Genomic DNA, 14,077 nt, shown 5'->3' with positions numbered 1-14,077 from the left:
TTTAAGAACTAGTCTTAACCTCACCCCTCATTTTATAGAGTTGGAGCCTGGGGCCCTTCAAGGGGACCGGGCCATTGTGCTCATCCTATGAGTTGGCAGTGGGGCTTAGACGGCCCCTGGGTCTCTGGCCGACCTTGGTGTGTGGTGTGAGGGCCTGGTGGTTGCTCTCAGGCCTCTCAGTTTACATCCTGGGCAGTTCTCTCTGGACAGAGCTCAGGGCGTCCAGCCCAATCCCCATGGAAAAGAGAGTGGGAGGATTGGCTGTGGTCAGCAACGTTGCAGCCTGCTTCTGAGACCCTCCCCCGGACCTGGGGCCCCGCCCCCGCCCCCCATCAGGCAGACCTTGCTTCCCGGTATCCCCTTCTCTGAGGAGGTGGTGTGAAATGGGGAAAGGGTGGGCCCGGGTGGGCCCCACCCACAGCTGTGAACTGGGCTGGAAAGAGGGGGCTGGGTGTGGGCTGCTGAGCTCTGTTATAAATAAGGCCGTCCCTCATCCTGGGCTGGGGGCCGTCGCAGCTTCTTCCTGCTGCCGCCACAGGCCCAGGCTGAGCTGTGGATCTGACTGGGCGTAGGGCATTCACGCGTGCGCAGACACTCAGAACCACACGTGGTCACACAGCCGTACACTGTAGGTTTGGGGAGAGTCACGTGGTACCTGGCGTGGCTCCCCAGCAGCCCTCCTCCCACCAGCCTCCGGCATGAGGCCCGGATAATGGGACTGAGGAGATGAAAGGGGCAGAGGGGCCACTGCCCTCAGAGAGAGCCGGTCTGACGGAGGAGACAGAGCCCCACCTCCAGGACCCCCCCGTCTGATGGAGGAGGCACAGTGTATCCTCGGGCAGCTTCCAGTCTAACGGGACAGAAGAACCTAAAATGGTGTCCCCAGTGGGATGCAAACCAAATCCTGGCGGCATCAGGGTTGGATCTGTCAGAGTTGGATGTGGCTCGTCAGGGAAGGCTCCCTGGAGGCGGTGGGCTAGGAGCACACACAGTTTGGGGAGGGAGGGTCACAGAGGAGTGCGGGTGGAGGGGAGGAGGAAATGCTGCCAAGCACACCTGCCGGTGTCTGGGCTGGGCCAGGGGTCCCCTGTTGGGGCACCAGGGGTCTGGTGAGGCAGGGGAGTGAGGCACAACTGTAGGTTATCTGCTGGGGGTGTTGGGGCGTAGGGGGCTCACAGGCCTGCTGGCTGCCCCCTCCAGAGGGAGGCGGCGAGGAGAGGCCTGAGGGGAGGAATCTGGTGCCGCTGGCTGTGTGCTGTACACACTCTGAGCCTCGTTCTCTCGTCGGTAGTGGGAGGAACAGGCCAGGTGGCCTCAGGAGGGTCACTCTGGGTGCAGTGCCAGGACCTGCATTGTGTGGGGGGTGGGAAGATGTGTCCCTTCAGTAGCAGGCTTCTGGGCCCGCCCTCCACCTCTGTGCATGTCTGTGCAGCATGCGGCCCAGATGGAGCAGAAGCAGAATGACACAGAGAACAAGAAGGTGCATGGGGACGTCGTGAAGTACGGCAGTGTGATCCAGGTGTGACGCCGGGGCAGGTGTGGGGGTGAGGGGTGCCAGTGCCATGGCACCAGCCAACCTGGGACTGTCTCTGTGACTGCGCGTCTGCCTCTACGTGTGCCCGTTGCCGTGTGGCCTGAATGGCTGTGTGCACGGGTGTGTGTTCAGCACTGTGGCCACCAGCACAGATCTGGAGCCCCGAGGTCCAGGTTCACATCTTGGCTCTGTGACCTGGGCCAGCTACTTCACTTCCCTGGGCCTCTGTTTCCCCAACTGGACAATCAGGCCAGTGACAGTACTTCCCTCTGGTTGCTGTAAGGTTCCTCGAGCTACTACTCTTAGGGTGTTTAGAACAGCGCTAGCTCTTTGTGTGATCACCCGGGTGCTGGACTGGGTGTGTGATTGTGCGTGTGGCCATGTTTGTCTCGGTCTGTTTGTCCAAGGGTCCAGTGTGCCCCCCAGCCCCCCGCTTTCTGATGGGCTGGCCTCCTGGGGTGACCACTCCCCCCCCCACTGCTTGGCCCCCCGCCGCCTCTCAGCTCCTGCACATGAAAAGTAACAAGTACCTGACCGTGAACAAGCGGCTGCCGGCCCTGCTGGAGAAGAACGCCATGCGGGTGACGCTGGATGCCACGGGCAACGAGGGCTCCTGGCTCTTTATCCAGCCCTTCTGGAAGCTGCGGAGCAACGGGGACAATGTGAGGACAGGGCTGGGGGGAGGGGCCTGCTGGAAGGCGCAGGCCACAGCACCAGGGGGGCTTCTCCAGGGTCTTTGGTGTGGGGGCTGCATGAGCTCATGCCTGTTTCTTAGGGGGCAGACTGGCCAGAGGGAAGCCTGGGGGCCCGGCCGTCCCCACCCTCACTCTGCTGCATTCTGTCCCCATAGGTGGTTGTCGGGGACAAGGTGATCCTGAACCCTGTCAACGCTGGGCAGCCTCTGCATGCCAGCAACTATGAGCTCAGCGACAATGCTGGCTGCAAGGAGGTGAGCGGGGCGCTGGGCTGAGATAGGCTGGGGTCAGGGGCCCCTCACGGGAGTGCTTGCACCTGGACAAGTGTCTCCTGAGCTACAAAGAAACTGTAAGGGACTAAACCTACCCGCACCCATGCACAGTCAGGGCAACGATGAACAATAAGATACAAAAACGCCAAAAACCAGCTGCCACTTCTGAGGTCCCAGGAGCAAAAGCCAGGCACTGCACATGATGCCCGCACCACCGTGGGGGTGGGCAGATCGCCTAAGCCACGCCTCCGACCTAACCCATGGATCCGCCCCTGACCTCAGCCCATTTAAGGGACCAGCTTCCCCGGCCTCAGGGAGCAAGCAAGGGCATCTGTTCCTTGTTTTCACTCCCTCGTGCTGTAGCCTTGCCTGAATTTCTCATCTGGTCTCTTACCTATTTCTCCTGATTAAAGAGGCCAAGAACCTGGGGTGGTAACAGGGTGGTGGGCTGATATAGGCTGGGACCTAGGACCCTTTATGGGAGTGCTTGCCCTTGCACCTGGACAAACATCTCCTCAGGCAACAAAATACAAAGAAACTCTAAGAGACTAAAAGGAACTGCACGCGTGTGCACGCGTGCACAGTTGGGGCAAGTTGTGAACAGTAAGGTACAAAAAGGCGGAAAAAACCAACTGCCATTTCTGAGGTGCTGGGAGCAAAAGCAGGGTACTGTGCCGGGCACCACCAAGGGGGCGGGCAGGCCACCTAAATCGCCCCTCCGGCCCCATCCATGAACCCGTCCCCCGCCCCCCACCCCGCCATATAAGAAGAGTGAGCAGGGCCACCTGTGTCTTATTTTCCCTCCCTAGTGCTGAAGTAGGAGTCCTGCTAAAGCCTTGGCTGAAATTTTCATCTGGACTCTTACTCATTTCTGTTGATTAGAGTCCAAGGACACTGGTTGATAACAGGGCCAGCCCGGCAGCGGATGGGTGTCCACGTAGCCACCCCCCCCCCGGGTTGCTTCCTCCAGTCCTGTCTACAGCTGGAGGGGCTGGGTGGGCCTCCCTGCTCCCTGCTCCCTGCCTGTCTCCCAGTGTCTGCCTACATTCTCCACCCCACTGGGTGGCGGCCCCAGGGCAGCTGGGCTGGGGTCTGGGGCCCCTGGTTGGGAGAAGACACCCCCCTGTGCTCTAATGGGGGCTGAGCTGGCCTCCCCTCACCCGCTTCGGGTCTTAGGCACAGGCCCACTCCCCAGCGGCTGGGGGCCTGCCCGGCCTCACGGGCCTCTGGGCCTCTGTGCGCTTCCGCAGGTCAACTCTGTGAACTGCAACACCAGCTGGAAGATCAACCTGTTTATGCAGTTCCGAGACCACCTGGAGGAGGTGTTGAAAGGGGTAAGGACTGGGAACTCCCCGGAAACAGCCCCGCCCTACCCCCACAGGTCCCCCTGCCTGCCTGCCCCCACCTTCCAAGCACCCAGCTCTGCTCCCTGTCTGGCACTCCCCTCCATGCTGCCCCTTCTCTGCCTCTGCACCCCCATCCGGCCTCCCTCCACTCCCACAGGGCCCTACCCAGCGGCCCCAGCTGGTCCTCCACTTCTCTTGTCTCTGGCCTCACAACCCCCCTGTCCATCCTTTCCCAGTCCTGGCTGCTCTCACTTTGCTGTCTTGCTAAGGGGGTGGCAGTGGAGTGGGGGTCCCCATCCCCCCACCGTGGGGTGGGCCCAGATTCTTTGAGCACCCTGTGCCCTCGACACCTCTCCACGGTTCTAGGCCAGGCCCCCTGCCCTTTGTGCCCTCTCGGACAAGGATGCGAGGCTGTCGGGTCGGGGCCTGTAGGACATAAGGGGTTGGCAGGAGGGGCCGCCCTCTCGGAGGGCTAGGTGTGCACCCCACCCTTGGCTTGCTGGCTCAAGAAGGAGCTGCGCCAGTATCTGAGACAGGTGGGCTCCTCCCCCGGGAGGGTCCTTGTCTGCCCCGAGCCCACGCCCTGCCGCCTGCAGGGAGACGTGGTGCGGCTGTTCCACGCGGAGCAGGAGAAGTTCCTGACATGCGATGAGTACAAGGGCAAGCTGCAGGTGTTCCTGCGCACCACGCTGCGCCAGTCCGCCACCTCGGCCACCAGCTCCAATGCCCTCTGGGAGGTGGAGGTCAGATCCCTGCTTCCGGCGCCTGGGCCCCAGCCCTCCTCTGCAGCCCTGGGCTTCCCCCGCTCCTCCTCCCCCTCTAGGGTGGGAGGTCCACCCCCATCCGTCTCTCGTCTGAGCCCCTCTGCAGCCAAGGGGCCAGAGAGGGTCCCAGAGCCATCCACCCAGAGCTCTCCAGGCCTGCGGTGCCCCTCCCCGCCATGCCTCCCCTTCCCCAGCCAGCCCCTCCTTCCAGCCTGACACCCCTGCACCCGCCAGGTGGTCCACCATGACCCCTGCCGTGGAGGAGCTGGCCACTGGAACGGCCTGTACCGCTTCAAGCACCTGGCCACGGGCAACTACCTGGCTGCTGAGGTGAGTGGGGAGGCAGAGGGCATCCTGGGAGCTCAGGCCGTGCGTGCACGAGCATGTGTGCCTGGCACACGTCTGCACAGAGATACATGTGTCTGTGGACCCTGGCTTCTCTGCGCTCATGCATCTACTTAACAAATATTGTCAAAGACGTGCATGACTATGAATAAGTCTCACAAATATGACTGTGTCTCCTACTATGTGCCAGGAGCTATTCTAGGCACTGAGGATACAGCAGTGAGCATGACGCCCAGCCCTTGTGGAACTTACATTCCACGTCCTTGTCTGTCCGTAACGCACAGGCTTGTGTATATTGGGGCATTCATGTGTGTATGTCCGTGTCCATCTGTGGGTCTTTGGAGAGGGGCCGTGAGGGCAGGGCCTGGGGCTCTAGTTGGTGCCTCCTCCATGTCAACAAGGAGTGGCATGAGTTTGGGGGCTGGGATGGGCACCCTTGGGAGGTTGGGGGGGTTCCTGACTGCCCCAACCCAGGGCCACATGTAGACTGTATTTTGGAGTGGGGGTCATGTGGATAGCCCCCCTATCTTGTACCTCTGAGCAGGAGAACCCCAGCTACAAGGGTGACGCCTCTGATCCCAAGGCAGCGGGAACGGTGAGGACCAGAGAAGGGTTCCAGGGCCGGGAAGAGTGACTGTGCACAGCTCTGGGGTGGGCGGGGGTGGGGCCGGGGAGGCCGTGAAACCCTGGGAGGTGGGCTGGAGGGAGACGGCCTCTCAGGTGGGATCCTGGGTGGTTTCAGGGGGCCTGAGAGGAGGAAGGGGCTCCTGCCTGAGTTGAGGTCCTCACCACAGGGTGCCCAGGGCCGCACAGGTCGCCGGAACGCTGGGGAGAAGATCAAATACCGCCTGGTTGCTGTGCCCCACGGCAACGACATTGCTTCTCTGTTCGAGCTGGATCCCACCACGCTGCAGAAAACCGACTCCTTCGTGCCCCGGTAGGTAGGCGCTGTGTGCCTGGGCGCCGGCGGGGGTGCCCAGGCTGGCACCTGGACTCCCTGCACCCCCCACTCCTCTGTCCTTCTGAGGTCCTTTGGCCTCAGGACCTGCCATGAGTTGCCCCTCTGGGGATGCAGCTCTGAGGCCTGTAGGCAGCTCACCACCACTGAATGCTTGCCATGTGCCCGGCCCTGGGCCCTGCACCCTGGGTGCCGCCTTGTGCTAGTTCTTCATCAAAATGCCTTTGCTCCAGGGCTTCCCTGGTGGCGCAGTGGTTGAGAGTCCGCCTGCCGATGCAGGGGACGCGGCTTCGTGCCCCGGTCCGGGAAGATCCCACATGCCGCAGAGCGGCTGGGCCCGTGAGCCATGGTTGCTGAGCCTGTGCGTCTGGAGCCTGTGCTCCGCAACGGGAGAGGCCACAACAGTGAGAGGCCCACATACCGAAAAAAAAAAAAAAGCCGTTGCTCCAGTGTTCTTTAAAGCCACTCAGCCTGGGGCTCAGGCACGGGCGGCATGACAGCTTGTCCAGGGTGCATTGGATGTGACGGCTGGACCTCCTGACATTTAAGGCCCCCCCAACCCCGAGATTCTAAAATGTAACATCAAGAAACTTCCTGGGTGTCAAGCAGGCTTTAGCATTGACTGGCTGGCTGATCTCAGGCAGCTGACTCTGTCACTTTGCCCCAACTTCCTCACCTGTGAAGTGAGACTATCAAGTTGCCCGTCAGCAGGGCTGATGGGAGAATTCATTGAATCACTGTAGGCCCGCGATCCCTTATCGGAAACTTGGGGCCAGGTGTACTTGGAGATTCAGGTTATTTTTCATTTCTGAATGTTAATTGTATTTCATAATCAAAGACAGGAGTACTTCCGCCGTGAAAATACTACATGCGTAGTTGACACTAGGTGGGATAGTTTAAATAGCCTCATTTGTCCCAATAAATTTGGGTCCTGAGCTTGTAATTAAGCCTGGGCTTTCAGAGCTTCGTTCTGGGGAGACTGGGCAAGGCATGTGGGCCTGGCAAAGCGCAGCAGTTAGTACAGGGCCTGGGGGCCGTGTTGCTGGTCTCTCTTCTCTGGCTCAGGCTCCTCACCTGGAGGGGACCTGTGCCTCTGGCCCACGGCTGCTGGGTGTGGAGGCAGGTGGAAGATGGGAAGCCCCAGGGGTTAGAGCGGGCAGACTGCCGGGTTACGCTCCGTGGCGCACTCCCCCTGCTCTGTCCGCCCCCCTGCCCGCAGGAACTCGTATGTCCGGCTGCGGCACCTCTGCACCAACACGTGGATCCAGAGCACCAACGTGCCCATTGATGTCGAGGAGGAGCGACCCATCCGGCTCATGGTGTGGGGCCCATCGGGGCTAGGGGGCTGGGCTGGGGCCCAGGCTGGTCCCTGAGTGCCCTGCTGACCTCTGTCCCTGCAGCTGGGCACGTGCCCCACCAAGGAGGACAAGGAAGCCTTCGCCATTGTGTCGGTTCCTGTGTCCGAGATCCGAGACCTGGACTTTGCCAATGACGCCAGCTCCATGCTGGCCAGCGCCGTGGAGAAACTCAACGAGGGCTTCATCAGCCAGAATGACCGCAGGTGGGCCTCAGGGGCAGGGTTGCCGAGGTTTCCTGAGAGCCCTTGTCCTCCTGGGGCCTGTGTTTCACAAACAAAGGAGTCACAAAGCAGAATCTGGATAGGCTGGGTGGGGGCAGGGTGCCAGAGGTGGGGACTGGTCCCTGTGGGCCCCTGGCTGACCTTGGACCCCAGCCTCACTGCTCACATACTCCAAGAACTAGCCTTGTGATGGAGCCATCATTACCCCTGTTTTACTGATGGTGGGATTGAAGCTCAGAGAGGTTAAGAGACTTGCCCAAGGTCACACAGCTAGGAAGTGGTGGATGGAAATGCAGAGCCCTTCACATCAAACACCCTGCCTGTGCCCTATTGGTTCTTTCCAGATCGGAGTATCCTGAGATTCTTTGTCTAGAGGGCACTTTGGATCCAGGATGGGTGGGGTGAGGGGTGTGTTTGGATAGCAGTTCGGGGTGAAGCTGGGAGAGAAATGGAAGGCAGATGATGGGCTCTGTGCTGTGACAGCAGGGCTGGCACGTGCGGAAGGGCTGGTTGCCCCAGGGGGCATGTGACGGGGGTCCTGGGGGGTGCCCAGGGTCGGCACCTCACACTCGTCACCCCTGGCGTCCCTTCGTGAAGATTTGTTATCCAGCTGCTGGAGGACCTGGTGTTCTTCGTCAGCGACGTCCCCAACAACGGGCAGAACGTGCTGGACATCATGGTTACCAAGCCCAACCGGGAGCGGCAGAAGCTGATGAGAGAGCAGAACATCCTCAAACAGGTGGCCATGCACATGCATGGGGGTGGGCGGCCTCGGGGAAAGGCCAGTGACCAGGGAACAGGACACCTTTTTTTTTTTTTTTTGGCCGCACGGCATGTGGGATCTTAGTTCCCTGACCAGGGATTGAACCTATTCCCCCAGCATTGGAAGCACGGAGTCCCAACCGCTGGACCGCCAGGGAAGTTCACTCCTGCTTTTTTTTTTTTTAATTTTGGGAACAGGACGTTTTGTGAACGTGAGCTTGCCTTTTCCCATCTCCAGCTGAGCTGCAGTCTCCCTGATGTTTCTCATCAATTCCTTTTAAAAATTAAAAAAAATATTATTATTATTTTAAAAAAATGGAGGTATGGTTGATCTTATCATCTCTTAAAAAAAAAAACAACACCCGCAATATTTATTGCGCTCTTACCATGTACCAGGCACTGCCCTAAGTGCCCTACATGAATCGACTCATTTGATCCTCCCAACCTGGGGAGAGCTTATTTATTAATCATTATCCCCATTTTACCCATGAGGAAACGGAGGCACGCAGAAGTTGGAGTAACTTGACCGAGAATCCACAGCTAGGAAACAGCAGGGCCAGGATTTGCACTCAGATATCAGGCTGAGAACTTGAGCTTTTTCTTTTTTTAATAAATTTATTTATTTTATTTATTTATCTTTGGCTGTGCTGGGTCTTTGTTGTTGCGCATGGGCTTTGTCTAGTTGCGGCGAGCGGGGGTTACTCTTCGCTGCGGTGAGCGTGCTTCTCGTTGCAGTGGCTTCCCTTGCTGCAGAGCATGGACTCTAGGCACGTGGGCTTCAGTAGTTGTGGTACGCAGGCTCAGTAGTTGTGGCACACGGGCTCAGTAGTTGTGGCTCTAGAACGCGGGCTCTAGAACGCGGGCTTGGCGTTTGTGGTGCATGGGCTTAGCTGCTCTGCGGCACGTGGGCTCTTTCCAGACCAGGGCTTGAACCCATGTCCCCTGTATTGGCAGGCGGATTCTTAAACAGTGCGCCACCAGGGAAGCCAAAACTTGTGCTTTTTTAAAAAAAATTTTTTCTAAATTTTTATTATGAAAATTTTCAAACGTTGGGAAAGTATTGAAAGAATAGTACAACAAACACTGCCTGAATTCACTTGTTACCACTTTGCCAGCCTGGCTTTATATAATCCTACATCCCCACATCCATCCTTTTGGACAAGGCAGGCCTGTGTCTGGTCTCTTAAGCTCTGGCCACACGGGCCTGGCCTACCTTTTCTCTTAGCCTCAGACCCCTGAGCTGCAGTGAGCCGCAGCTCTTCCCCCAGAGGCTGAGCCAGGCCCAAGATCTGAGTTGGGATTAGAATTCACGTTGGGGAGGGACAGGCTGAGGCCAGCGTTGGGATTCCAGCCAGGAGAGGGGAGTGAGTAAGGGGTGGGCGGGGGTCATGGTCTAGCTTAGAATCAGCTCAGGGTTAATGTCAGGGTGGCTTCCAGGCAGGGTCAGTTTCGGGCTTAGGATTCTTGGGACAATTAGGGGTGCAGGCAGATGTAGGGATCCCTCCTGACTCTCCCTGCTTCCCTAGATCTTTGGCATTCTGAAGACCCCGTTCCGTGACAAGGGGGGTGAGGGCCCCCTGGTGCGGCTGGAGGAGCTTTCGGACCAGAAGAACGCCCCCTACCAGCACATGTTTCGCCTGTGCTACCGCGTGCTGCGCCACTCCCAGGAGGACTACCGCAAGAACCAGGTGGGCTGCCCGCCGCCTGGACTGCTGCCCCTTCACCTGCTGGCCGGCTCGCTCCCTCCCTCCCTCCTGCTCTCATTCACTCAGCACGTGTTCACCAAGGCGCACCCGCGGTGTGCCAAGCGCCGTCTCAGGCCCCAAGGATGAGGATGCTGCAGGGAACCAAACCAGATAGTGGGGCTGTCCTCACAGCGCACAACCTGGCTCCATCCTTAGAGGGGCCTCATGCTGGGTTTAACTCTCCACTGTGGCTGTCTTGAAATTCTTAATTTTTGAACAAGAGTCCTGCTATTTCTTTTTTTTTTTTTTTAATATTACCTCTGGTTTATTTATTTTTGACATATAGTTGATTTACAATGTTGTATGAATTTCTACCATACAGCAAAGTGATTCAGTTATACATACATATACATTCTTTCTTTAATAGTCTTTTCCATTATGGTTTATCATAGGATATTTTTAAAAAATTAATTAATTAATTAATTTATTTTTGGCTGCATTAGGTCTTCGTTGCTGCGTGCAGGCTTTCTCTAGTTGCGGCAAGCGGGGGCTACTCTTTGTTGCAGTGTGCAGGCTTCTCATCGAGGTGGTTTCTCTTGTTGCAGAGTATGGGCTCTAGGCGCGTGGGCTTCAGTAGTTGTGGCATGCGGGCTTAGTTGCTCCACGGCATGTGAGATCTTCCCGGACCAGGGCTCAAACCTGTGTCCCCTGCATTGGCAGGCGGGTTCTTAACCACTGTTCCACCAGGGCAGTCCTATCATAGGATATTGAATATAGTTCTCTGTGCTCTACAGTAGGACCTTGTTGTTCATGCATTCTATATATAAAAGCTTACATCTGCTAACCCCAACCTCCCACTCTGTCCCTCCCCGAACCCCCTCCCCCTTGGCAACCACCAGTTTGTTCTCTATGTCCGTGAGTCTGTGTCTGTTTCATGGATAAGTTCATTTGTGTCATATTTTAGATTCCACATATAACTGATATCATATGGTATTTGTCTTTCTCTTTCTGACTTACTTAGTATGATAATCTCTAGTTGCACCCATGTTGCTGCAAGTGGCATTATTTCGTTCTTTTTTTATGGCTGAGTAGTGTTCCATTGCATATATATACCACATCTTCTTTATCTACTTATCTGTTGATGGACATTTAGGTTGTTTCCATGTCTTGGCTATTGTAAATAGTGCTGCTGTGAACATATCTTTTTGAATTATAGTTTTGTCTGGATATGTGCCTAGGAGTGGGATTGCTGGATCATATGGTAATTCCATTTTTAGTTTTCCGAGGAACCTCCATACTGTTCTCCATAGTGGCTGCACCAACTTACATTCCCACCAAGAGTGTAGGAGGGTTCCCTTTTCTCCACACCCTCTCCAGCATTTGTTATTTTTAGACTTTTTAATGATGGCCATTCTGAGTGGTGTGAGGTGATACCTCATTGTAGTTTTGATTTGCATTTCTCTAATAATTAGTGATGTTGAGCATCTTTTCATGTGCCTATTGGCCATCTGTATTTCTTCTTTAGAGAAATGTCTATTTAGTTGTTCTGCCTATGTTTTGATTGGGTTGTTGTTTTTTTTTGTTGTTGGGTTGTATGAGCTGTTCGTATAGTTTGGAAATTAACTCCTTGTCGGTCGCATCATTTGCAAATATTTTCTCCCATTCTGTAGGTTGTCTTTTCGTTTTGTTTATGGTTTCCTTTGCTGTGCAAAAGCTTTAAATTTGATTAGGTCCCATTTGTTTATTTATTTTTTTATTTCTTTTGCCTTGGGAGACTGACCTAAGAAAACATTGGTACGATTTATGTCAGAGAATGTTTTGCCTATGATCTCTTCCAGGAGTTTTATGGTGTCATGTCTTATATTTAAGTCTTTAAACCATTTTGAGTTTATTTTTGTGTATGGTGAGAGGGTGTGTTCTAACTTCATTGGTTTACACGCACTGTCCAACTTTCCCAACGCCACTTGCTGAAGAGACTTCTTTTTCCCATTGTACATTCTTGCCTCCTTTGTCAAAGAGTAATTGACTGTAGGTGTGTGGGCTTATTTCTGGGAAGAGTCGTGCTATTTCATTTTTACCGGGCCCCACCAATCATGTAGCTGGCCCTGCCAAACAGACAGGGTCCCTCCCTCGTGGGGGTTTCACTCTGGTAGGGAGATGGATGGTGAGCTAAATAACTATATTACATAAAACTGCCCTCTGCCCGGAGCTGGCATCCTCTCCTGGACCCCTTAGCTTCCTAGGGTTGGGGTCCCCTGCCGGTGTCGGGTCCTTGTCTGGGGCCCTGGAAGCGGTGTTCTGGAGCAGAGCTGGGCTCCCTGTGACCCCCAGCCCGGCCACCCCCCAGGAGCACATCGCCAAGCAGTTCGGGATGATGCAGTCCCAGATTGGCTATGACATCCTGGCCGAAGACACCATCACGGCCCTGCTGCACAACAACCGCAAGCTCCTGGAGAAGCACATCACCAAGACGGAGGTGGAGACCTTCGTCAGCCTGGTGCGGAAGAACCGGGAGCCCAGGTGGGCCCCCCTCCCCCGCCATACCACCCCCCCTCCCCCCTCCCACTGCTGCCCAGGGGAGAAAGCTGCTGGTGCTGGCTGTTAAATATTGAAATCCTTCTGCACTTGTTGATAAACTGCCACCTCTCTGAGGCCCTGGCCCCCCCAGCCCCTCCCTATGTCCCCTCCCATATTTGGCCCAACCTAGCAACAAGGGGGTTGACTCCTGGTAGAGCAGGAGGCCCCCAGACCCTTCTCCAGCGGCCAAGCCAGTGCCTGCATTGGATCAGTTAAATATTTTGAATATCACTCCTTCCTTGTGTCTCCTTTCCTCTGACCCTCTGGACTCCCATCGAGCCCCAGGGTGATGACTGTGGGTCATCCCTCCCCGGGGAGCCGGGAGTCCACATCCCTGTCTACAAGCTTTGAGAAGGTTGCAGGAGCAGCAAACTCCAAGTGCCAGGGAGCTGGTGCTGCCAGCTGGGGAAGGAGCAGGGTGGGCTTTGTCCCCACTGGGGGGCCACCTCTGAGTCCCTCACCCCACCCCTGCTGTCACCACTCCAGGTTCCTGGACTACCTCTCTGACCTGTGTGTGTCCAACCACATCGCCATCCCCGTCACCCAGGAGCTCATCTGCAAGTGTGTGCTGGACCCCAAGAACAGTGACATTCTCATCCAGACCGAGTGAGCCGGCTGCGCTGTCTCCTACCTGCAGCTCACATCCCCCCCCCAGGCCTCCACCCTGCCCGGACCCCCCGCTGCCTTAGAGCTGGGGCCCTGTCTGGGTTCACGCTAGAACCTGCAGGCTCTCTGCAGATACCCAGTACCTGCTGTGTGGCCAGCTCGGAGCTCGGCACTGTGTGGGGGAGGGGATGGGGGCACAGAGGAGAATGAGCCCAGGCCCCTGCCTTCCAGAAGCTCATGGTCTGTCTGGGGTCGCAAGCTGGAGGTGGGTCCCACAGGGGAGGCAGCCTGACTGGCCCTCAGCCCAGCTCTGGGAGGGGAGGTCTGTGTGGCCGGGGGTACTCGGGGAGGGCTCTGGGCCCCGCTCCCTGTGATGGGTTCCGTCGGTCTGCAGGCTTCGGCCCGTGAAGGAGATGGCGCAGTCCCTTGAGTACCTGAGCATCGAGTACTCAGAGGAGGAAGTGTGGCTCATGTGGACCGACAAGAACAACGAGCACCATGAGAAGAGCATCAGGCAGCTGGCCCAGGAGGCGCGGGCCGGCAACGCCCACGATGAGAACGTGCTCAGCTACTACAGGTGCCTCATGCTCCTCCCAGGGGGCCTCGCCAGGCCCTGCCCCGGGACGAGCCCCAGCAGCTTCGCGGGGGCTCCTGCCTCTGCCTTCACCAGGGAGGCTAAGTGATGGGTGACTGGGCGGCCCGAGGAGCACTGGGTGGCCTGAGGCCGGGCTCAGCACAGTGGTGAGGCCTGAAACAAACCCACACCTGTCCCCATACATTCGTATTTAAAAAATAAGAATACTAGATAACACTCATCAAGGGCTCACTGTCTTCTGGGCACTGGTCAAAACACTCACCCAATCACTCATTTCAGCCTCACGACAACCCTGTGAAGTAGAGACTATCATTACTCGCATTATAAAGTTGGGGAGACAGGCACAGAGAGGTAAAGGA

At 56.8% G+C, this 14,077-nt stretch overlaps 1 protein-coding gene across 4 annotated transcripts in view; it reads left to right on the top strand.

Annotated features, from left to right (window-relative positions):
• The window catches only part of ITPR3 (inositol 1,4,5-trisphosphate receptor type 3), a 66,902-nt gene that overhangs the window by 24,798 nt on the left and 28,027 nt on the right, over positions 1-14,077 (top strand). For 3 of the 4 annotated variants that reach the window (XM_067753314.1, XM_067753313.1, XM_067753315.1), the window contains exons 4-18: positions 1,433-1,519; positions 2,038-2,196; positions 2,385-2,483; positions 3,752-3,835; positions 4,444-4,590; positions 4,846-4,941; positions 5,501-5,551; positions 5,751-5,893; positions 7,134-7,233; positions 7,315-7,475; positions 8,091-8,232; positions 9,782-9,943; positions 12,288-12,460; positions 13,004-13,123; positions 13,518-13,700. In XM_067753314.1, coding sequence (XP_067609415.1) covers positions 1,433-1,519; positions 2,038-2,196; positions 2,385-2,483; positions 3,752-3,835; positions 4,444-4,590; positions 4,846-4,941; positions 5,501-5,551; positions 5,751-5,893; positions 7,134-7,233; positions 7,315-7,475; positions 8,091-8,232; positions 9,782-9,943; positions 12,288-12,460; positions 13,004-13,123; positions 13,518-13,700 — 1,907 coding nt within the window. Of the gene's footprint in view, positions 1-1,432; positions 1,520-2,037; positions 2,197-2,384; positions 2,484-3,751; positions 3,836-4,443; positions 4,591-4,845; positions 4,942-5,500; positions 5,552-5,750; positions 5,898-7,133; positions 7,234-7,314; positions 7,476-8,090; positions 8,233-9,781; positions 9,944-12,287; positions 12,461-13,003; positions 13,124-13,517; positions 13,701-14,077 lie in introns of those variants that run through there. The other variant, XM_067753316.1, reaches the window with a different exon arrangement.

The sequence above is a fragment of the Pseudorca crassidens genome, chromosome 10 (assembly GCF_039906515.1).
Source record: "Pseudorca crassidens isolate mPseCra1 chromosome 10, mPseCra1.hap1, whole genome shotgun sequence".
In the NCBI taxonomy this organism is placed as follows: Eukaryota; Metazoa; Chordata; class Mammalia; order Artiodactyla; family Delphinidae; genus Pseudorca; species Pseudorca crassidens.
The sequence above is the reverse complement of the archived record's forward strand: the minus strand, read 5'-3'. Positions and strand labels throughout refer to the sequence as shown.